General features: G+C 38.8%; 2 protein-coding genes across 2 annotated transcripts in view; one reads left to right on the top strand and one right to left on the bottom strand.

The window, feature by feature from the left end:
• The window catches only part of Rbm15 (RNA binding motif protein 15), a 33682-nt gene extending 24199 nt beyond the window's left edge, over window positions 1-9483 (top strand). Inside the window, exon 4 of the transcript XR_012439951.1 lies at window positions 56-9483. The gene's annotated coding sequence lies outside the window, so the exon portion shown is untranslated. The remainder of the gene's footprint in view (window positions 1-55) is intronic.
• Window positions 184-22568, bottom strand: Slc16a4 (solute carrier family 16 member 4). Its single transcript, XM_074050796.1, has 10 exons — window positions 22382-22568; window positions 21675-21839; window positions 21472-21587; window positions 16665-16797; window positions 15807-15950; window positions 15530-15691; window positions 13575-14069; window positions 12105-12316; window positions 10980-11073; window positions 184-1244 (listed from the first exon to the last, which is right to left on the bottom strand). Exons 3-10 carry the CDS (start codon window positions 21556-21558, stop codon window positions 1063-1065), a joined length of 1509 nt encoding a protein of 502 aa, XP_073906897.1. The 5' UTR covers window positions 21559-21587; window positions 21675-21839; window positions 22382-22568; the 3' UTR covers window positions 184-1062.
• Between the last annotated feature and the right edge of the window lie 1338 nt (window positions 22569-23906).

Raw genomic sequence — 23906 nt, 5'->3', positions numbered from 1 at the left:
TGTGTGTGTGTGTGTGTGTGTGTGTGTGTGTGTGTGTGTGTGTAGGTGTGTGTAGGTGTGTGTGTGTGTGTGTGTGTGTGTGTGTGTGTGTGTAGGTGTGTGTAGATTACCCAAATGATGAAGGGCTCTGTAGTCACATGTAACTGCTTAGTTCAAATGATAATAATTAAAAATTAATCCACGTATAGTAAACATTTTAATTTATTTCCCATTTAAACCACATATTTAACTTTCATAGGAATCTTGTTCTGAAGCGACATCTAGATATTCAGTCTGAACATTTTAGAAAATTAAGTGTAGTAGAAAAATAACATTGTTTAGATGGGAAGGAATACCATTCAAATGATCTTGAAAGATACTGTGTATTTTTCTGATAATTTTCACTTTTTATTACATAGCAATATATGTTTATCATGGAAATTTAAGAAACAAAGTAATAAAAAAAAACAAGGATTTCTTCTATTCGATAAAGATAAACTTGTTGGAAGAGATGTATCATCCTCGTCACTACGCAAGGCTTTAACATTCATTCAGATTCCATTTGGGTGTTGTGGTGCATGCCTGTAGTCCTGTCTGTTCGGGAGGCTGAGGCAGGAGGATCGCTTGAGTCCAAGAATTCTGGACTGTAGTGTCTGCACTAAGCTTGGCATCAATATAGTGACCTACCAGATTGCCTCTGACCCAGGTCAGAAACAGAGCAGGTCAAAACTCCTGTGCTGATCAGATTCCAGAATTCTGTTTAACTGTCTATATGCAATACTTCTTTTTGTTGTTGTTTTTTGCAATACTTTTTTAAGAAAAAAAAATAGTTTCCTGCATTCACATAATTTAATGACTGAATTACCATGGTACTATTGATAGTTTATATTATTATAGTATACTCTAAGATAGCTGTTCAGCTGATTAAAGTTTTAGCCTGTTTGATGAAATATGAACACTGTTACTCTTTCTTACTACCAATTAGACATTCCTCACAGTGCTAAAGAAAGAAAGAACCTTAAATTGGTTTACCTTCTCATTTTAAAAAGAAACTTCTTCCAAGCTTTTGTTTCCAATGATTTGTTAATTTAGATTTTCTTTTGTTAAACTCTCACTTGATTGTAGTCCTCTTTCTTTCTGGTCACTGTTTGCTTTCCATCTCTCAGCCAGTGGTACAAAGAAAAAGGAAACTGAGGAGAGGAGATAGCACGTGCCAGAGAAGTAGAAAGAACCGATGTATGTGTGTGTATAATCGTATAACCAGCCTGGAAGGAAGGAAGGATGTTTGTTAGTTATGCAAATCTTTTCATTGGTAATTAATTCTCAACCAGGAGCTGTACCTCTTGTACTTACCCATCTGTTTTGTGACCCATTAGAAAGTTATTTAAGCTCCTTACTTGTCTATCTTTTCATTGATGAAGTTGAAGGAGTTTCATCTCATTATGGACTTACATCTGCTAAGTAGTCATTGTGGACTTGGAGCTCATCTCCATTCTTGCAGTGAAAGTTCAAGAAAATTAGGAACACATCATTTTATGATGAATCTTTTAAAAGATCACTATTCTTATAAAGAAAATAATCATGAATTACTATTTTCCAACTAAAAAGGCAAAAGAACCGACTATCTTTTTCCCTTTACTGAACAAACATTTGAGTACTTACTATATTCCTGGCAATAGCTGTGTGTTGAGGATGGTGTTGAGCCAGGACAGACCTAACAGAGCTTATTGTGTAATAGAGAGATAACGTGTTAACTGTATAAATTACATACGTGGTAAATGCTGTGAAGGGAAGGCTCAGGCTGTGAGGGCAGAGGAGGAGCTGCTTGATCAAGTGGCTTGAATGGGTTCCTCCTAAAATCTGAAGGCTTCTATTTGTTTCTTCTTTGGTGGTACTGGGTATTGAACAAAGAGCCCATAGCAAGGCAGGCAAGCACTCTACCACTGAGGCACGTTCTAAGCTAAACATTTTTTTTTTCTTTTTGCAGTACTGGGGCTTGAACTGAGGGCCTACACCTTGAGCCACTCCACCAACTGTTTTTCTGTTGAGTTTTTTCGAGATGGGCTTTCACGAGCTGTTTTGCCCAGGCTAGCTTCAAACCGCAATCTTCTTGCTCTCTGCCTCTTGAGTAGCTAGGATTATAGGCATGAGCCACCAGCACCCAGATAAACATTTTTTAAATTTTATTTATTTTTGGTGATACTGGGGTTTGAACTCAGCCTCATGCTTGCTAGGCAGGCTCTCTAACACTTGAGTCACGCCTCCAACCCATTGTTTTTTATTTATTTGCTAATTTTTTTTAAGCAGGAATGGGAGGGGCCTCAAAAATCTTTTGATTAAAGGCACATGCTAGACTTAGGTGAAACATTTTTTGCTTCGTTTTGTCTTAGTATTAATATGAATGTAGTCTTGACCTCTTGGATGACCATAAAAGGTCTCAGGGAACTCTGGGAGTCCACTTACCTCACTTTGAGGAGCATTTTTAATAGAAGATTTTATGTATGTTATGTCTGATCATGTGTTCAAAGCATTATGTCACAGGCCAGCCCAGTTCTGGGGATACATCCATGAACAAAGAGATGGGAATATCTACCCTTAGGTCTTTTGATTTTCCTTTCCCTTTTGCTTTGATCATGATGCCTCACTGAAGTGTCAACTGCCCTGCCCCCTCTGGTATAGTTGTGCATGTCTTTCCTGTCTATTCTCTTACTTAGCTCTGATAGACTTTGAATTGTTTTTTGTGTTTTTGAGATGTTTGTCTTTTTTCTCTTTTTGACAGGGGTACTAGGTATTGCTAAGCACGTGCTCTGCCACTGAGCTGCACCACCAACCCCTTTTTGTTTTAATAGCCTTATGTTTCCAGTTTTAATGCAATCAATGAATAGAATATTTTATGCTTTTTTTTTTTTTTTTTTGCTAAGAGGAAAAGCTGAGTTTTATTTAAGCAGAAAGGAAAGGAGTAGCGGAAGCTCCTGCATGGGAGGGATCTCAGAAAGGCTGAGCCCTATTTCATAGAATTTTAAATTCAACTAACTTTAGGTTGCCTTTTTATTAATTTATTTATTTTTGACTATTAGAGTTTGAACTCAGGGCTTTACCCTTGCTAGGTAGGTGCTCTGTCACTTGAGCCATGCCATCAGCTCTTTTTTGCTTTTAGTTATTTTTTTAGGTAGAGTCTCATGGGTTTTTCTTTTGCCTGGGGCTAGCCTTGGACCATAATCCTTCTGCCTATGCTTCCTACATAGCTGAGGTTACAGGCATGAACCACTTGCCCAGCTTGTTTGTTGAGATGGGATCTTGCTAACTTTTTGCCTGGGCTGATCTTGAATTGCCATCCTTCTGATTGCCACATCTCTGGAGTAGTTGAGATTTCAGGGATGAGCCACCCATCCAGTCCTAAGTTGCTTTTTTGTTTATTGACTCCTTGTTTGATCAGCGAGATCAGTTAAATGTTTCTTGCAGGTAAACAAGAGAATAGAGTGAAAACAGCTAGAACAAGTCTTTGTATTATATTGGTTGATTTACCTAGCTCTCTAAGAAATAGAGAACAATCTGAACTTCCCTAGAAATTTCTATAAAGGAGGGAGTGTGCCAGGTGGCACCACCCCCTCTTATCCTTTGTCATTCTTGCCTTAGTCCCACCAGCACAGCATATTGTGTGTATGTACACATAGGTACATACATGTGTTGTGTGTGTATTTGCGTACATAGGAATTTTAAGAGGAGTATCAAAAGAAGCACTCGGGAATTCTTGGACAAAGAGGTAACAGTTACTAAAATGTCAGGAGGGCAATCTGAAAATAGTGAAGCTTGGTTGAAGAAAAAACTGCTTATAATCCTTTCGTTTGTACACATGCTCCTGAGGAGAGAACATTATTTCTAAAACAAAGATTAAACTGCATTTAATGTTTTCTTACCAGACCAGGGAATACTTTTGCATATTTTAGAAGTATTTCCACGTAAAATTGGATGCAATGATTTGGTTTACACCTGTTATTACTATTCAACTTGATGGTTGAGATGAGTGTTTTTTTAAATTCTAATTAAGATCCACTTGCCACTCATTAGAATAGTAGTGTTAGATCTTCACTCTTGCCAGGCCAGCGCTCTATCACTTGAGCTACTCTGACAGTCCTTTTTTTTTTTTTTTTTTAAATTAATTAATTAATTCATTAATTTTTTATTCATATGTGCATACAATGTTTGGGTTATTTCTCCCCCTTCCCCCCAGTCTTTTTTTTTTTTTTGTGATGTATAGTTTTGAGATATTCTTGCTTTTGTTGCTGCGGCTGGCTTTGAACCTTGATCCTTCTGATCTCTGCCTCCTGAGTAGAGCCACGGGCATCTGGCATAAGTATTTTTAAAAGAAATTATTTACTGGTAGTTCAGTGCTACTGTATTTTAACTTTTAAATCAAAGCACAGATATAAATTGACATTCAAAAGAGTGGATTCCTTGTGGTCATAGTGGAAGCATTGTGGATTTCAGAGAAGGGTCAGATATGTGTATGTGAATATGTAGCCAACACTCTGAACAGTAAACTGGAAACTGATGGAGATTTACTAATTCAAAGTCCTCTATAAGCATTTCCTTTGTGTCTCCAGACTAACATATGAGAGTCACCTGCCCAGATTGGCCTCGAACCATAATCTTCCTGATCACTGCCTCCTGAGTAGCTAGGATTACAGGTGTGAACCACTGGCACCTGGCTGTAGCCATTGTTTTGAGCAGGAATGTCTAACAGTGTTTCTTGTGCTATTTTAAAACATTTAAGAAAACTGGGTTGAGTTTCCTTAAACAGTTTACAAACAGTTTTCTTATGACAATAAAAAGGCATGCGAATCACCTCTCAAGTTTGATCCTTAATGTAGGATTCTAAATTCTTTTTTTTCTTTCTTGGTGGTACTGGGGTTTGAACTCAGGGCCTCTACCACTTGAGCCATGCCTCCAAGTTGTTTTTGCTTTAGTTTATTTTTCAGATAGGGTCTCATGCTTTTGCTTGTGCTGATCTCTGACTGTGATTCTTCTACCTCTGTCTGATGAGTATGTTTTTTTTTTTCTGGTACTACTGGAGCTTGAACTCAGGGACTTCACACTTGCTAGGCAGGTGCTTTACTGCTTGAGCTACTCTTCCAGTCCTTCGCCTTGTTTCTGAGATAGGGTTTTGCTAACATTCTTGCACGGGCCGGCCTCAAACTGCAATCCTATCTGCTTCCTGAGTAGTTACAATTAGAGGCGTGGGCCACCATACCTGGTTCTCTGAATTAATTTTTAATGTCAGTACTTTTAATTATTCTACATTATTTCATGAGTGAAGCTCTACATGTGTAAAAAGGCATTTAACAACTAAGAGTTTTCATTCATATCACCAGGTATGTGAGAACTTGACTCTGTAGCTGAGTTATGAATCCTGATAGGTGTGCTATTTTAACTTTACCATTGGTCATCTTGCTAAAACTTGAAATACACCCGGAGGACCTTAGTTCCAAAGTTCCTTTCATGTTAGTTCAAATAAGTGGTTTGACTTCTGTGACCGGCCAGTTTGAACCAGAACTTCCAGCTGTTGTACTAGACTACGGTGCAAACTTCCAAGGTGCCCAGAGACAATGACATTCTCTCATCCCAGAACCACTGGCTAAGTATTGACAGCCTTGTCCTTTTGCTCGGGTATGTTGTACAAATATTCCTGAGTTTGCCATCATATGAATAGTCTTGGGAAACAGGTTTAGCAAATTTGAAACGAAAGTCCTTTTAAGACAGTAACTCATTAACAGCCCCAGGATAGAGATTTTCAGTAAGATTTATTGGGAGTGCTTTCAGCATCAGTTCTGTGCTGTCAGTTTTATTAAGAGGATTGTGGTATCTTTTAACATTTGAAAACTCAATTCCTTGGCCTTGTAAGTGTGTCATATTTTCACCTCTTTAAACCACAGTAGAGAACTATTTGGAATTTTGTGTGTGTGTGTGTGCGCGCGCGCGCGCATGTGTGTGTGTGTGTGTTTGGAACATCCATCTTAGAAATGCTGGGTCAGTAAAATTCTGTGGGACTTTGTTGTATGTGGGGAAAATTACCAGATGAACATAGTTTCCATTATTTTCTTTTGCCTCTTCAGTATATAATAGACTTCAGGATTTTTAGAGATCGGAGGACTTTGCTATCCCTTCCCACTTGTCCTCTACTCGTCCTAAATTTCCAAAATGAACTTACAGCAGACCAAAAGGTTTGAGGTTTTTTTTCAAATAAAATTTTAAGTCACAGAAAAATTCTCAGTTGATAGGCCAACATGACTAATAAAACTGTAGAGGTCATGCTTGGCAAATGGTAGAGTAAGGACCATGATGATTTACCTGTGTTGGATAGAGACAGGCTTGGATGGATTCATTTTCATTTATCTGTTATCTTACAAAACAGAGTTGCTGCAAAACCACCAGTTTCAGTCCATGTCATTTCTAATGAGATATGTGGGAAAAGTAAGAAATGTTAACCTATTCTGGAGTACAGCGATTAATATCTGTTCAGGATTAGAAATGGTTTTATTTAGAGTTTGATGGAAGAAGTATGTATGTGACTGAGTTAAGCTTGATATTTTAAGGTCATTTTATTATCCCACAGCTCATAGTGTCTTTAATTAAAGGTAAGGAAGTTGGGAAGGGCTGGCGACATAATTCAAGTGACAGAGTGCCTGCTTAGCAAGAATTTGACCCTGAACTCAACATCCCAGTAATTCCAATAAATAAATGAAAAGAAAAGGGGGAAATAGCTATAGTAGCTTCATTAAAATTTCAGTTAATAAAAGAAAAGAATGCAGATTCCAATAATTTTCAGTTTTAGAGGTTTGGGACTTTTTGTTCTCACTATGAAGTCTTGGCAGTGCATGTGACAGAGTGAATGCCACAACCTGAAGAGCCATGGGAGGACTTTGAGAGAGTAGCTTTTGTCTTTCCTGTGTTCCATGTAGCATTGAGTAGAGTTGTACTAATAAGCTGCTTGATAATTATTGAATGAATAATTACAACCAGATTAAAATTTGAAAGCTTAAGGGAGTTTTAAAAAAAATTAGTGATTGATTTAAATAAGTAAGTAAGTAAATAAAATAAACATATAGTAGTAGCACAATGTATGCATTTGGGCTTTTGGGGGAGCTCTTTTTTCTCTTATTTTATATTAATTGTACAAAGGGGTTTTGTTTTGATATTCCTACCCATGCATATCGTGTACTTTGATCAAATTCACACCCTGTATTACTCCAGTGTATACATTAGTTTGTTGGAAATGGGGGAGTATTTGGAAAAGGGGGAAACTGCGTTCAATTTTATAGGAAGTTAGTATGGCCCATAGTTTTATATTTAAATGAAACTGAGACTTTGCATATTAGGCTCACACATTAAATACCTTGGATTAGAAATTTCATGTAAGTAGTTTCATGTAACTTGTTTGTTGGAGATTATGATTGTATACTTGCTTTTTTACCCAAGGCACTGACTATTGCTATATTTATATACTTTCTGCAAGACTTTTGTTAGCTGGGTCTATTGGAAATACAGTAAAATTTTAAGATATCAATACTTTTCATTTTCCCACAACCTTGCAAAGTTTCATTTGTGGTGCTACTGTGTACTTTGGGGTGCCATATAACAGCACCTCCCCCTCCAAAAAAAAAAAAGGAAAAAGAGAAAAAATAAAACAGCAGTTAGGTCTAGATGAGGCATGATATTTGAATGCCTACCCTTGGGTCTATTAACCGCCCTGGGCCAAGGAACTTAGAACTGACCTCATCTCATTCCAGCCATATCATTACCTAAAGTTGGATTTGTTACTGAATATTGGAAAGGGATAGAAGGGACTGTGGGTTAGATTGGGCAAGGGTGGTGCCTGATGAAGAAGTGTGTTTAGAGAAGGTAAGTTTTCACTGTTGTTCTTTCGGTTTCTGTTTGTTTAACCAACAATGTGATAAGGAATCTTGTTGCTGCCATATTTGCTGTTCTGTTCACAGTTGAGAAAACTGTGTAAATAATTTTCTTGCACATATGGTCTATTTAATAGTTTTCAAAAATAAACTATTGAAAAGAATTTTACATGGTTCCTATGGATTTTACGTGCTTTTTGTTTCCTTGACTTGCTAAAACGTTATAGAACTAACTCTTTTTTTTTTCTTTTTCATTTCCATACAGGAACGAGAAAAATACGGTTCATGTTATCATTGTCACTATTTTTAAGTAGTGTTTTGAGTGAGGATTTACTGTTTGCCACATTCCTAATTAAAAATGACTAATCTTTTATAGGAATTTCAACTTTTGCAATTTGGTAATAACAGATACAGGTAAGTGAAAAATGGGAATTTCATACAGCTCTAAAGTTCTAAGTTTGGTTGAGAATTCAATATTTTATCACCAGTAAGACTTTAGATTTAGTTAAGGTTAAACATGTAATTGTCCACGTTTTGAGGACAGAGTTAATGTGTTTTTCTTTTGTTTTTGTGGTCCTGGGGATTGAACTAAATGCCTCATAGACACTAGTCAAGTGCTCTTACACTGAGCTACACCCCCAGTCCTAAGAACTGACTTAATCTCTATATTAACATTTTTGATGTTTCTTTGGTAGTTGCTGCTGGAATCAGAAATTATGAACACATCTAATGGTCTTTGTGAAGTCCTCTGTCATTTCTCAGAGGAATGGCCTAGAGGAGCAAGGCCTTCCCTGAAATTTCTCCCTTCAACAAGATGTTTAGTCACACAACATTATCTGTGAAACATTGGTATCGAGAAGGAAATTTACCTTTTTTATGTATTGTCATAATCTTGTTTGAGCTACTCTGAGCAACTCCCAGACTAAAAATCTTCTTTTTGGTAGAATTTTATTTATTTATTCATTTATTTATTTTTATGACAATTCTGGGATTTGAACTCAGGGAACTAAGTTCACACTTGCTAGGCAGGCACTCTTATCACTTGAGCCCTTTTTTGTTTATCTGTTTTTTAGATAGCATCTCCCACATTTTGCCCAGGCTGGCCTCAGGCTGTCATCCTCCTGATCTCCGCCTTTTGAGTATCTGGAATTACAGCCTGTGCCCCCACACCCAGCTAGAATTTAGTAAATTTATGATGCCTGGTCTTAGAATTAGTGGATACAAATATTTATCATGAACCTTCTTTTTATCCTTACGTATAAGTCTAGGTTTCTTACTGATTAACAGAAAGAAATATATTTTATATCTCATACTTTATATTACATAGGTGTGTCCATGAAATAAAAGTTTCACAATAAAGTGATATACTCTTTCCTGACCTGCTGTGTGTGGTTTATCCTTTTTCATTAAAAAAGTAAAAAAAAGATCATGACCTAACAAATTGATTTCAAGACTCAGATGCACACCTGTAGCTTTTTCTTTCCAGGTAGTGGTCCTCACAAAACTTTAATTGCCTCTCATATGTTGGACTCTTTTTTTCAACATTTTATCTTAAGTTGTATATAAAAACATGTAACATTAAACATACTGAAGTTTCCTTGTTTGCCTTTATTATTTGAATAACATTTCTGTGCCCATGATATTTGTTGAATCATTCTACTTTTGGCCTAATAGGTGTTAAAAGTTCCAGAACTCCATTGAGTCAGCCAGTGAAGAAAGATCAAAATTGAAAAAATATGAGCAGACTATATTTGAACTGTTTTCTGTATCTAAGGCTGCATATCAGCCTTAGAGTATCTCTTCTAGGTGACTCTGGTGTTCAAACTCCTTTTACAAATCCTAACTTAACAACTTGGGTTTGATTTAAAAAATCTTTAGCCTGTTTTACAGGTGTGAGGTGTAGACAGAAGTTAGATAACATGGGAAAAGGTGTATTCATAAATGCAAATAAGGCAGTTGGCTGCATATTTGTGTAAAATTTTCCTTTAGAATATGCTTAAGTTGAACCTCAGTGGTTTTTTTCTATTCCTCCTGGCAATACTTCTTGCTATCCTTAGTTTATATTCTTTTTTTAAACCTTTGCCTTTTCTAAGTTTTAAGACATGCAAATTTAATATCATTATAAAACTTAGTTTTAAAAAGTGATAGTAAAGCAAGATCAGATTCCTTCTCTTTCTTAATTCAGGTCTGAAAACAGTAAAAGTAAGTTTTAGACCAAGTTCCTTTTTGCAGATGATTGGAAATACAGTACTAATTTGTGCGTTTAAATATGTTGAGGCGCTAGGGTGTGTAAAAATAGTATTTAAGCATGTGCATTAGAAATTTAAGCCTGTGTTCAGGTTTTTATAGTCTTAGATTAAATGTTCAGCAAGCACAAAATATCCCATTAGGTAATATTCCCAATAAACTACACTTCATTCTTAAACTACATTTTAGTCTTAAAGTTAACTTAAAAAATCAGAATTCCTCAAATACCTACTGTGTGTACTTGTATATAATGTTTACCAGTGGCCCCATGCATCCCTTTCACAGAGATTTTTCCCTTTAGGCCAAGTGTCCTCCCACCCTTGATCTAGATAAGAGTGTGAATGAATAGAACAGATCCTGGAACAGCCCTCACAGCTCTGTGGTGCATCAGGCAACAAAGGTGTTAGGCTTGCTGCCTTTAGGGTCTGTAGAAATGACTACTGTTTGGATAAAAGATGCTAGCGGAAATGCTTCTCAGCCTTTTTGCTAAGATCAAGTGTAAAAGATGGTAAGATGCTGGTGGCTCTTTTTTCTTTTTCTAAATCATCTACAAACTCTTTCCTTTTTTTAAATCATCAGGGGTCTTAGAGACTGTATATGTTTCCTGTATAAGTAAACATATGGTCCACTCCCTGTTGTAAGATTCCCAAGAGAATATTAAGAATTTTAGTGTCCGTCTATTGAATTAACCCTCATATTTTCCTGTATTGGTGATGGAAGTGGAGCAAATATAGGAAAGCCAGAGATACCATTTCTTGAACTTGGCACTGCAGTTGCATGTTACCGTTAATCACGGGTCTGTGTTTCTTTAATTGGTATTGAATTGCTCAGAGTGTGGCTCAGTACCTGCTATAGGTGGTCCAGAAAGGACGGCCATCCCAGCAAAGAAACCAGCGAATCCCAAAAACCTGTGTACTCCAGAGTTCTTAGACAGATCAACCTGTGGGGATTAGAATTCAGTGTTAGCCATATTAAGTATGAAATTCTATGGAGACCTATGCCCACAAAGGGGCAAATCCTGTTTTTGTCATCTCAAACTGTAAATAGTTTCACTTTCTGACGTGATTTGGATGGCCTTTGGCCCACAGTATATGATAGACAGCGAGGTCTCTTTCCGAGAACAGTAACTTGGCTTGGCAGGCAGTGTTTGCAGTTTATTAGTGGGGGAACATTGGGGTTTGTATGGTTTTTAAATCTTTTATGTGGTTCAAGAATAAGTTTTACCCCCGAACCTCAGTGTCCTTTTTTTCTCCATTTATAAATGGTGTTAAAATCTGAGATGACAGTGATATTCTTGAGTTTACCTGTGGTTGAGTACCATCATAAGTTTGTAAGGAATTAGGTGTCACAGGAGTTGATTTCAGCTTAATGAAGCTGGAATTTTGCCCAAGCTTTACCACAGTGTCCTGTGGCACTTGTGCTAATACTGATGTCAGGCCAGAAATACTTTAGTACATTGAGGACCTGATTCTATGAAGGGGTTTCCAAGAACACATGAGTGTTTGGGTATTTCAGCTCCACTTGAGTCCAGGACTTTTTGTCAGTTTGTGGTAAGAATGAAGAGGGTTTTTTGTTTGTTTTGTCTTGTATTTTTACAACCAAAAAATAATGTCCCTAAAGTAAACAATAACCTCAATGAGATAGAAGTGACACTGGTTCCAGGATACCTTAAGATTGTGGCCATGAAGGAGCCAAAGACTCTGGAGTGGAAGGAAAGGAGTGAACACAATCTTAACCTTCTAGAAGATTAATAGCAAAATGGAATTCTACTTTCATTTCTTAACTGTCTTCTCACCTCCCTCCCCTCAAAGAAAGACGAATAGTGACAGGATATAGCTAGCTACGGGATTTCTGTGGCTTCTAGTATGGTTTCCTTAAATTATAAAAACTATAAAATAGCTATTCTCTTTGGGGGGAGATTATTATTGATACCTATACCAAATGGTATAACGTTAATGAATGTATACTTACCAGTACAGGAAGTATTAGTGCCAGGTAACTACCAGCAAAAATTGCAAAGAAGATGGTGTAGGTCATAAGTAGTGGGAATGTGGTGGCTAAAGGAGCAAGCAGGTTAGTGATTCCACACAGGATGAGATAAGACTTGTGGTATTGATACCTCTTCATCCAGTTTTGATCAGCAACCCATCCAGAAATGAGCTGACTGACTGTTTCAATGATACCTGAAACAATATAGAAAAACTGTTAGGAAATCCTAGTTGCATTTTCCGAGCCCTTTGAATGCCTATGGTATCCTTAAGATGATACACATTGGGAGTGTATGTTAGGATTTTTGGATCCGTTGTATACCCTTAATCTGATCTAAATTTATTCTATCAAGCATTATAGTGAAAGAAAATGTATTTTTCCTCTTCTATACACATTATTTGAAGCAGAGTATCTGCATTTGGAATATTTGAAACCAAGTACATTCAGCTGGTTGTTTTTTTGGTGCTACTAGGGTTTAAACTCAGGGCTTTTCTTTTGTTAGGTAGGCGCTCTATTACTTGAGCCGCACCACCAGCACTACATTCTGCTTTTAAAGGCTTGGCACATTCACTTTCCTCAAGAAATTAGAAGTTGATGATGAACTATTGAGACTTTCCATAATTAGAGCACACCAGCTCTATCTTGTCCCTATTCATTATAGGCAATTTTGTCAGTTGAGAGAATCTGTAACTTGTTTGTTTTTATGGTGCTGGGGAATGAAACCCAGGGCCTCTCACTTTTAACAAGGCAAATGTTCTACCACTGAGTCATAATCCCAACCCTTGAGAATCTAACTTTTGGATCAAACATTTCCTGAAACTTATGAATACTCATTTACATTGATTTATTTGAAATGTCAGCTAGTCCACTGGTGATTACCTTCAAGGGTCATATTTATCTGTTAATTTCAAGGGGGGAATATACTTAACTAGAAATTAACTACCAGGTACTACTAAGCTCAATGTGCATCTTGACAACCTTATGGGGTTAGGTACTATTGTGTCTGTTCTACAGATTATGGAAGTCCAACACAGAGTCACTCAGGAAATAAAGAGCAAGAACCTGAATCTGGAGAGTCAAACTATAGAACCAATACTTTCAGTCACTACAGTTTACTTGGGATTTTCTGCTTCTTGGAGTAGCTGTTGCCACTGAGCCAGCTTTTTGAAATTCAGTATTTATCGAACAAATAATTAATGTCTACTGTGTCAGACACATGAAAATGAGTCAGACTTGAGTTAGGGTCCGCTATTTATCATGGGAGATTCTGCAAGGTGTGGTGACAGGTCTGTGTAGGGAATAGGGAACCCTGGTGCTCTCCACTTGGCCTCAAAAAATTCCCTTCTGCCTTCTACAACTCCTTTCTTGTTATTTAATAACAAGAAAGTTTAATAAACTTTTGTAAAACTGTTCATTTTTCCTTATAGGTAGAAGGTTGATAGTTTTTCTTACCAGCTACAGAAACGAGGTAGGAGGCATCCATAACATTAATCCCCAGTGTTTTGGCTCTGGCCACCAGGTGAAAGGTAGGGATGAAATATGCTAACTGACTGAGGAGAAAAGACCAGGTAAATATGTAAAAGAAAGGATTCTGAAAGAGAGAAACATCAAAGATCTTTTGTTTGCAGCTCTGTGAAATGGCCTTTTTCTTATAATATTCTTCATTACTCATTAACAGTCGGTTCCTGTTAGGCCTGTTGTTGAACTCTTCACTTTGATTTTGTGAGACAGTTAAGCTTTTATCAAGTTGTCCAGTGTTCTGCATTATGCTGTTGTTGATGGAAGACTCTTGTGTCTCATTGGAGTATGATGTTTCTGGTATCTCTGGATCACTTGTAGGCAAACCTTTAATATCAGAATTGTTCTCACTTTTGATGTGGACAGGCCTTAAGAGCATACTAGAAGGCACCAAATTCAATGCAATAGCTCCAAATAATATAAGGGCACCTAAATAAAAGAGATTAAGGAGTTAAAAATAATCTTTCACCTCACAGTACTTTGTTTATAGGCTCAGAAGAGGCCCTGTTACATAGTCCAGCAATTCTTGAAAATACTACTTTGCCTCCCAAATTTAACTGAAAGCACTTGTCTGTTGTCTTGTCAGCTATATACACTGTTATATCCCTGTAAAAATGAATCTCTTGGAAATGGAAAACCAGAAGACTGCATGAATAGATGGGATGGAGGGAGAGTTTATTTTTGCTAAAGAAAAAAAAATCAATTATTTTAATGGGAGTAGTATTTCAAATGTTAGCAAATTACATTGTGTTCTAAATAGGGACTTTTAAGTACCCTGAAGTGATGGCATAGATTTAGGCCTAAACACAAGTACAGAATTAGATGACAATCACTTGGAAACAGCTTTAGAAAAGGAATTCTTTTATCTTATGGCATTTAAATTTTTCTTGAAAGAAGTCAGATGCTTGTCTTGCCTTTGAAGTTGAGTAGTTGGTTGATTTCAGCAGTTGATGTTTGTGACTTTTGTATAGTGCTTCTAGAGAGAGTATGGGCTGTGTAGGCTCTACCATCCCATCTTAGGGATTTGTCAGCTGTTCCCATTCACAGTGAGACTACTGAATGCTTTTCTACATAGGAAAAGGGTCAACAGAACTGCTACGAAGATAGAAATGGGCATATGAATACATGTACATATATCTTTTCCAGTAATTTACCATTATTTTAACTCAAATGTTACCTCAGATACAAAGAAAATTATGGGGTAAGTGGTTCATATTTGTGCAAATTTATGGTTTGACATAAAAATAAGTGAATGCCTTGTTGAGAGAAGGGAGGAGGAAGAGGGTGACTTATTTCTCCAGGGGTGTCATTGTCACTGCACAGAGTATCCTCATTGTCTCAGACATTAAACTCCACAGTGAAATCTGAGTTGCTTGTGTGAGCTGGCAAAGCCTGTTAAGTCATAGAAAATTGTCTGAGGAAGAGGAGCATGTTTCCTTTAGATATTATGCTTATTTCCTCTCTGGCAGTACTTTTAAGGGTTTTGGTTTGTTTTTCTTTCCCCGCCTCCCCATACTGGGGATTTAACTCAGAGCCCTGTGCATGCTATGGCAATGCCTTTTGAAACTGATCACTCGTAATGCTCCATTCCAGCCGGGCACCAGTAGCTCACACCTGTAGCCCTAGCTACTTGAGAGGCTGAGACCAGGAGGATTACAGTTTGAGGCCAGCCTAGATACATAGTTCACAGGACTCCATCCCCAAAATAACCAGAACAAAATGGACTGGAGGTATGGCTGGAGCAGTAGAGTACCTGCTTTGCAGTGCAAATCCCTAAGTTCAAAACTGCAGCCCCCCCCCCTCCACCACACACAATTTCCAGGGATCACATAGAGAGAGCTGAACATTTAAATCTTGCAAAGTTGATAGTTTAAGGCAGACTGACTCACCTGTCCAGTCATAGAGCTCTATCAGGAATTGCGTAAAGGGTGCCAATAGAAATGTCAGTCCCATCCCAGAACGGGCAATAGCTGTAGCAAGAGCCAGTCGTTTTTTGAAGTATTTGGTAATTACTACAGCAGCTACTTGGTATAAGAAAGCAGACCCCAAACCTAAAAGAAAATTATAGTAGGTAATTTGGTACCAGATAAGATGTTCTGGATCTGATACAACTAGGCCTTCAGGACCCACGAATAGTAGAAGGTAAGCTGTTTACGGTGGACTCACCAGGTAAAAGTCCCATAGTCACACAAAGAAAGGGAATGCCTGTGGCCCAGCTGCTGATCAGATAGCCACCACTAATAAGGAAAGTCCCAAGAATGGAGGTAGTTTTCTCTCCAAGTATGTCACAAATAATAGCAGCCAGGGGACCTTAAAAGAAGAAAGAAAGGCAAATACTAGGTAAATATGTTTTGGTCTCCCTTACCCTCTGATGGGCATTTAAATGAACAGTTGAAGGAAAACAAGAGGAATCTATTTTGAAGTACTGTGTATCCTTCAAAAGATGTTTGTACTGAGTTTTTTTAATATTGCTAGTTATACTCTCCTTTTTGGAGAGTTACTGAAAAAGAATCATAAGATGGTTTGGAGGGTAATCTTGGTGAAAAGTGTGTGTTATAAAACTTAGATAAAATGTAATTGTACTTGTGGACTTCAACTAGAAAAAGGTTGAGTCACTAATCACCACATTGTAGTGCTGACTAAAACTAGAACAAAGAGAAATAGGTCCTGTGTTTTGTTCTGGATGTAATTACATGATTAGAACTTAATGGTCTGACTTCCAGGTTAAGGGCCTGACTCAGTGGACATATATTAAGGCATTGCCAGAATGGAAAGAAGACATGAAAAACTGAATCCTGGAATAGTAGGATTCTTCAGTTTGAATCCTAATTTTCGCAACTTAGTTACCAGGTCAAGTAGAAGCCAAACACTGCAATACCTACTTTCTCAGCATTACATATTAATACATATTAATAAATGAACCGGAACGTTAACAACGCTTTAGTCTTAACTGACAGAAAAGTCTTCTTAGAATTGCCTTTTGTGGGCCTTCTCCCTGGTCAGAGACCTTTTAACACTTTATACCTGCCGAAAAACGAAGTGATGACATGATGGATCCAATCCAACCAGTTTGCTCTGAGGTGGCTTCAAACTCTTCTTGAAAGACCACAAAGAAAATTGCAAATGTCTTGGTCATCCCCATCACAAACACATTTACCTAAACCAAAGCAGACCAAAGAGTCTGTGTAAGGTGGTGAGTGAGCTAGTGCAGGGGAGGTTGCAGCTGCTAGAGGTTCTGTTGTCTCAGCTCTAGTATTTACCAGTTTGCTTTACTTGTGATTCCTCATAATTTGCATTCTTTTGGAACTCATTTTATAGTGGTTACTCATGTTACATGAAAGCTCATTTAATCCTCATTTCAAGGCTACTCTATGTATGTATCAATATTGTATTAGGGAACAGAAAGGTGAAGTTTGGAAAGAAAAATGTTGACGAAAATGGGGTACTGGAGGTGAAATTTGTATTCAGATGGAATGACTGCCGACCACCACTGGTATCGTAGCCACCCTCTCCACCCCCTCGCAATACTGGGGCTTGAACTAACTCGGGGCCTCATACTTAACTTGGTGGGTGCTTTGCCACTTGGAGCCACTCCACCAGACCCCATAGCATCTCTTAAAGTCAGCTGTTTCAATTACCTTTGTGGGAGAAAAGCCTTTGTCCAAAAAAGAAGGAATTAGTCCTGTCAGTTCTTAGATTACCTTTGCTTTAACTCTGCTCCTGAGATGAGCACTTCTTTACCTAGTATATAAAGTGACCATATAATTTATCATCCAGATCGGAACACTTGAGAATGAGTGCTTAGTTATGCCAGGACATCCAGGGTTGACCAGAATGTATTGTCATTTTATGGCTGGGGCTTAAGCTCCATCTTTTTCTTAATTCTACCAACCTCTCTTTGCCTGCCCCTCCACATCTGTTCCATCAGAATTGCTCCTTTTGCGATCAGTTTTCTTTCTGTGGACTACTAATTCATATTGTTGGAATTCTGATTCGTCTGGAGGCAATTCCTCCTCCTCCTCTTTTGCTTACCAGGGAAACTATTCCCTGCTGGAGCCTAGAGTGGGAATTCAAAGGGAGATCTAGCCAGGGGTCCGCGTTCACTCTCAAAGCCCTCCTGCTACACTTTGTTCACTCTGTCTCCAGGGGTTTCCTAGGTTGTATCCGTGGTCTTGGCTTTTCCAGACCCACTTCTCTGCTTTCAATTTGGCCAGGCATTGCTTGAGAACCACAGGGTCTTGGGCAGCCTTTCATTGATTTCATTTGCTTTCTCTAACTTGGTTAAGTATTTTCCCGTGTCTCTGCACTCATCTCACTTAATATTTGTTACCTGGACAATCATTCACTCTTAATGTTTTAATTACCACCCGTACACTTGTGGTGTAGTGATGAGTATGGATCTACAGTCGGCCAGCCTTGGCTTGTTTGTATCCTGGCTCTGCTTTCCACTATGGGTGTGCTTTTGGACACTTTGAGCAAACTACTTCAAAGAGGTTAAGCTTCCTTTTTTTGTGAAGTGAGAATGAAAATATTAACTACACATAGGAATATGAAGATTAGGAATTTCTGGGAAAGTATTTAATTCTTGCCACTTATTATCTCATCTTTACCATTCTGCATTTCCAAGAGGTTCAAACTCATTACTGTCTACCATATCTATTTCATTTTCTGGCCAACTTGTCCAAACCTGAACTCATCTTTGCTTTATCTCATGTTTACTCTTTTTAGTTTTTTAAGTCCATATATGTACCCACTTAAGAGTCAGAGACCTCCTTCCTCTTGGACACCTCAATGCCTCACCCCCTAATTTCTAAATAGTCAAGTCCTTCCCCTCCTTTTTGTCACCACCATCAGACTAATAGTTCTTGGCTAGACTAACATCAGCCACAACACTTACAGGCTGCAAAAGTTGGGGTGGAGAGAAGAAAGTCTCTTAAATGTATTCTTCCCATTCTGATTTGATAGAAAGTCTAAAACTCTCTTTATTTAGAAAGAATAATACTGTGGACACCAGTGCCATATATTCAGAAGTGGAAGACATTTTATTAGACCCCTCATTTAGCCATTTTATGACCAGAAGTTTCCTCCAAGACACTTGTCTCAAGAAATCAAGCTAGAAAATATACACAAATCTCAAATGAACTAGACTTGAGTTCAAAATAGAATAACGATTGTGTTCTCTCACGAACAAGAAACACTCTAATGAAGTGTCATTCTGTAAAGTAAGCATTTTTTTTTCTCCTGTGAGCATGAGTTCTATGCTGAAGTCCACAGGATGCTGGCCTCTTATTTTTTTAGCCACCTGAATTTGGCTACCTACTGGCCTCCAGTTTGGAACCCTTCTCTTTGGGCTATGGGTGAGGCAGCTCTGAGTGGGTACAACCTTGTTTTATAACTGAGTCTGTTTTTCACTTAGTTCAGGAAACCCAGGGGCAAAGCACTTGCATCTACCCTTCTCTCTTCCCATTTACTTAAAACCTTTCTACTTTCTGTTTTAACTCAGATACTAGAAACCTCTCCCAAGGTCTATGTTTTCCCTTAGTTAACTAAACGGACCATAGTCTGTATTAATCTGCTTAATCCCATGCCTTGGACCAAGCTTGGTGGGTTTCAGTCCTGTCACCAGAGTCCACATCAGATGTAAATATCTCATCCCCAAATAAAATAAGCCTAGAAACCCTTCATTCCCTCATTTCCTTTTTATCTTGAAGAACAGTTGAGTTGAATCTAGTAGGAACACCTTAAGCAGCCCTCCCAGTAAGAGCTAGCTCCCTTACCAGATCATCCTAATTGACTTGGGAGAAGGGGGCTGGATCAGTCTCAGTGGTCCATTTTGAAATCAGCACCAGGCTTTGTCAGTTACTTTTATTTAGTAACAGCTTCTTTCTACCCTACCCTAGTATCATCCCAGTTTATCCTGACCTTCATAGATAAGCTTCTTTAGAGAAAAGTCTGTTAGGTATTTATGTCCTCTTACTCTACTGCTCCATTGAAAAGTGACGTCCACTATCTTCAATCCCCACACAGTAATGGCTCTTACCAGGGTTATCAGAGACTTCTTATTACCAAACCTATAGACTTGTCATATTTATTTATTTCTGGCATTATGGGACTTGAACTCAGAGCCTACACCTTGAACCACTCCAGAAACCCTTTTTTATGAAGGGTGTTTTCAAGATAAGTTCTTGAGAACTATTTGCTTGGGCTGGCTTCAAACCGTGATCCTCCTGATCTCTGCCTCCTGAGTAGCTAGAATTACAGGCATGAGCCACCGGTGCCTGGCTTGTCATTTTTATTATATTTGACCTTAACAGCATCTACACATTTTTTCCTGATAACTTCTGGATTGCCACTGCTACTCACCTTCAGTTTCCTCTGTGGGCTTATCCCCTACATGTTTTCCCCAAGGTTTTGTCCTAGGCTCTTCACCCTTTCCTTGGTGATTTTACCCACCTTGACTTGAAGTTCAAACTACCATGTATCCTGGATACACACAAATTGTGGTATGTAGATTCTGTGCTACAGGTGCACGTAGACTGTATTTCTATAAGTATGGCTCTGAGTTCCTCAGACTCTGTTCAAGGTTAAGCCAGCCAAGCTGTCTTCAGATTTTGTCTCCTTCTTCCTGTGCCCTCTGACTTGTGAGTGGCATTCATCATCCACCAAGTTGCCTAAGCCAGCAATCCAGGACTCTCACTCTCTTTCCCTGACATCTAATTCCTCCCCAGATCTTATATATAGGTCTACCTCCTTGATGTCCTCAATCTGTATTTTCTTTTCACCCCTGTTGTTACTGCCTTAATTTAGGGCCTTACTGTTTTCTCACCTGGATTATGGCAGCATTCTTCCAATAGTTCCCCTGTGTCTGGGCATAATCCTCACTAACCCAATTTTCCACCCAGCAGTCAGAGCTACATTTCTGAAATGCAGATCTGATTCCATCATTCCCGTGCTTTAAAAAAGGGCCTCCCTTCTTACTGGAACTGGCCTGGACTGTGGTCTTCCTGTTTATACTTGCTGCATAGCTGGGATGACAGGTGCATGCTACAATACCCTGCTGTTGATTGAATTGAGAGGTCTCACAAAATTTTTTCCTTGGCTTACCTCAAACCATGATCCTCCTGATCCCAGTCTCCTGAGTAGCTGGGATTACAGGTGTGAGCTACTGTGCCCAGCTTCACTTACCTTTTCAAGAGCTCATCTTTTGTAGAAAAGTAAATCATAAAGACATAAAAGCATAGTCCTCTGAGGATCCACACTGCCATTGTGAGCAGTTAGCTCCTAAGTTCATTGTTTACATTTTGATGTATTTTTTGTGCTTTAACAAGGAGCATAACACTCCCAAAATGGGACATTGTTTATTAACCTGGTTATTAGGCTGTTTTTCTTACCAGCAACTAAATTAGTCAATTTCCTATCCACAGAGGATAGTGTAGGAGATGGTGGTTCCTGGGGAGAGAGGTGGGAGAAGTAGAGACCCTTGCCAACAATGCCAACTCTGCAAAGCATGATTTGGAAGGAGACCCAACCAGGAAGGGCTCTCAGACTTAGGGCAGCCTTAGTTTCTCTACTTTTAACATTTTGGGGAAGTGGGGGGGTTGTGAAGAGATTCCACATTCTTTGGTAATGAAGCCAATGTTTAACAAATAGTGCTGTATTTGTTAGGAGTTTTGTAATACAAACTCCTAACTGGGGACCTCTGTTCTACTGTGTCAATAGGAAGTAGTGACAGAGTCCATTCAAATGCCAAGGATTTCCTAAGTGGTCTTGTTAGGTTGCTCCAAACCTTTAGATAGTCCAGACAGTTGGAAAATGGAAAGCAAATGCTTACCAGGAAGAAATGAAACACTGTCATCCATCCCCATCCGCCATCCAGGGTTCTAGTGTAAGGTCGGGCCTGCCCCTTCCTCTTCAGCATGATGTTTCCTTTGTGAAGTGCAGGAGTTCCTGTGATAGACCCAAGACATAATTGATCCAGCTGACAAGAAACTGATCTAAACTTTATTTCTGGTATAAACACACACACACACAAACCTGTATTTTTGTGTGAAGTTGGCCTGATTTAAGAGCTCCGTTAACTGCAAGTCCTGAACTCCTGACTGAGAAGTGGCCTCTCCTCCCCTTGTGGTCCAGTCTTCCCCGGGGCTGCCAGCCAGTTCTAGGGGAAGCTGTGGCACTCTCCTGGTCCTATGGGCCAGCCTTGATTGTAGAGGAATGAAAAAAAGGAGGGCACCTTACGTTTAGGAAGTCCCTTTATATAGCTCTTGCTACATTGTAGCTATTTTAAGAAACTTAGTGCGATACCTGTGGCTTGAATAAATCCTGTATCAGAAAAAAGTTGGAGAGGTCAGTTAGGGAAAGTTAAATATGGCATGTAGAATAGAGGGTACTGTTGAGGTTAAATCTTTTGGTTATGATGGAGGTCTCAGGGTTCTGCAAGAGATCGTCTTGTTCTTAGGAGGGACATGCTTAAGTGTTTAGGATGGAAGTGTCCCAGTGTCTGCTAACCTAGAGTTCAGTATATGAGGAGACAGTGAAAAGAAAATGCAAATGTTCTAAGGAAGGTGTGCAGCACTCAATTTCCACTGTAGCTGAAGGCAGGCTGTTTCATTCTGGAAAAGAATCAACCAGCAGAATGTGTGGAATGGCTGTCTGGTGAGCAGGCTGGATGGGGGAGATGTGTCAGTAATCTCAGACCCTGTAGAAAAGCAACGCAATGCACAATCCCATTTCCATCTTACCTCTGATGTCGGTTCAGCGAAGGAGTCCTCCACCAACAAAGCAACGTAGGAGGGAAAATAAATTATACTGTTTCCTAGAATGTTACTCTTTTTCTAAGACATTTCATTCCTCTGCACTGTGAAGACAAGTGAGCATTGTGGAGCCCAAGAGGGCCGGCCCAGTTTAGGCATTCCTGCCAGTGGACTTTACTTCCTGAGGGAGGAGGAAAGGCTGTAACTTGAGAGCATCTCAGGCCCGCCTTCTACCCACCCCTGCTCAGAAGGTAGACTTCAGTGTAGGGTCAAAAGCAAATGAGTAAACCGAGGGGAAATTCTTTGGTGACTGTGCTCAAGACTGGGGGATGGGGTTTAATCCCGTCCATACCTAATGTACCTGTCTGAAATTCCTCAGGGACAGATTTAAGACATGCTTACTTTATAAGAGAAATGCACGAAAATACATTTCCTGTACCACAAATGGCAATTTTGGAGCTGGTGGTGGGGATAGTCAATCTCCAGCAAAATACACACACATACACTTGTGCTTGTACACGTGTGTCTTGATGGGCATACACACACGAATATGAAGTGTTACGTTCCATTTTAATTGCTTTTTTGATAACCTGCTAAACTTCAGATACCTCCCATGAAAGGATGTATACTTATAGTAATTTTAATGAAACATTTCTGTCTTTTTACACTTTGGAAATGATTAAGACGTCCAGAAAAGTACCAGAATAATTTAACTTTCTACTCCCATTTCCTTCCTCTGCTCCACCCTCCATGTTTAAAAAAAAAAAAATCAACCAGAAATTGCCTTTCATCTTCCCACACCAACATTCCAGATTTTAAATCATAGTGTATTTTAGGCCAAAGTGTATTTTTCTCTGCACATTTATGCATGTTCCCCTTTAAAAGGAATGGGCTTCTCAGCATCTTAAAGCTAAACTGATACTTTTGATTAAAGTGCTTACAGAAGGACAGCTTAGTCTTTGGGAGGGTGCTCAGTAAGTATGACGATGGAAAGATTACGCAATTATGTGGTGCTGGTGGTAGAGATCAAATAAACACTCAGAAGGGAAAATCTAGTAGAAGGGGAATTGCTTTTCAGAGAGCTCTTTGTTAATTACACATTCCAGAAAACATTTTTAGTAAACATCTGTAGGACTGTTTTTAATTTCTTTGATGACACACTCGTTTTAAAACAAGGCTGTCTGTGATTCCAATCACAAGACAACATGAGCCTGAGCTTGATATTGGTAGAAAGTTCTGATCTCAAGACCTGAGGCCAGATTTGAAATGTGGCAGAGCAGGGAGTCATTCAGTGGCTAGGAGGGCTTCCAAATCCTCAGAAGTGAGCCCCTTTAAACATATCTTTCATATGAGTATATAATAGGAAGTTTTGAGGTGTAGTGGGAAATACAGACTTGATAGAATGTCAGTTTAGCCATTTTTAAGACTTGAGACTGAGCAAGTTACCCTTTGTGAATCTGTTTCCAAAACTCTAGACTGTTGAATGTGGTTAATACTAATTTGCAAGGTTGTT

This window comes from Castor canadensis, chromosome 12, assembly GCF_047511655.1.
Source record: "Castor canadensis chromosome 12, mCasCan1.hap1v2, whole genome shotgun sequence".
NCBI lineage: Eukaryota > Metazoa > Chordata > Mammalia > Rodentia > Castoridae > Castor > Castor canadensis.
Note: the sequence above shows the minus strand (reverse complement) of the source record. Positions and strands in the feature narration are given on the sequence as shown.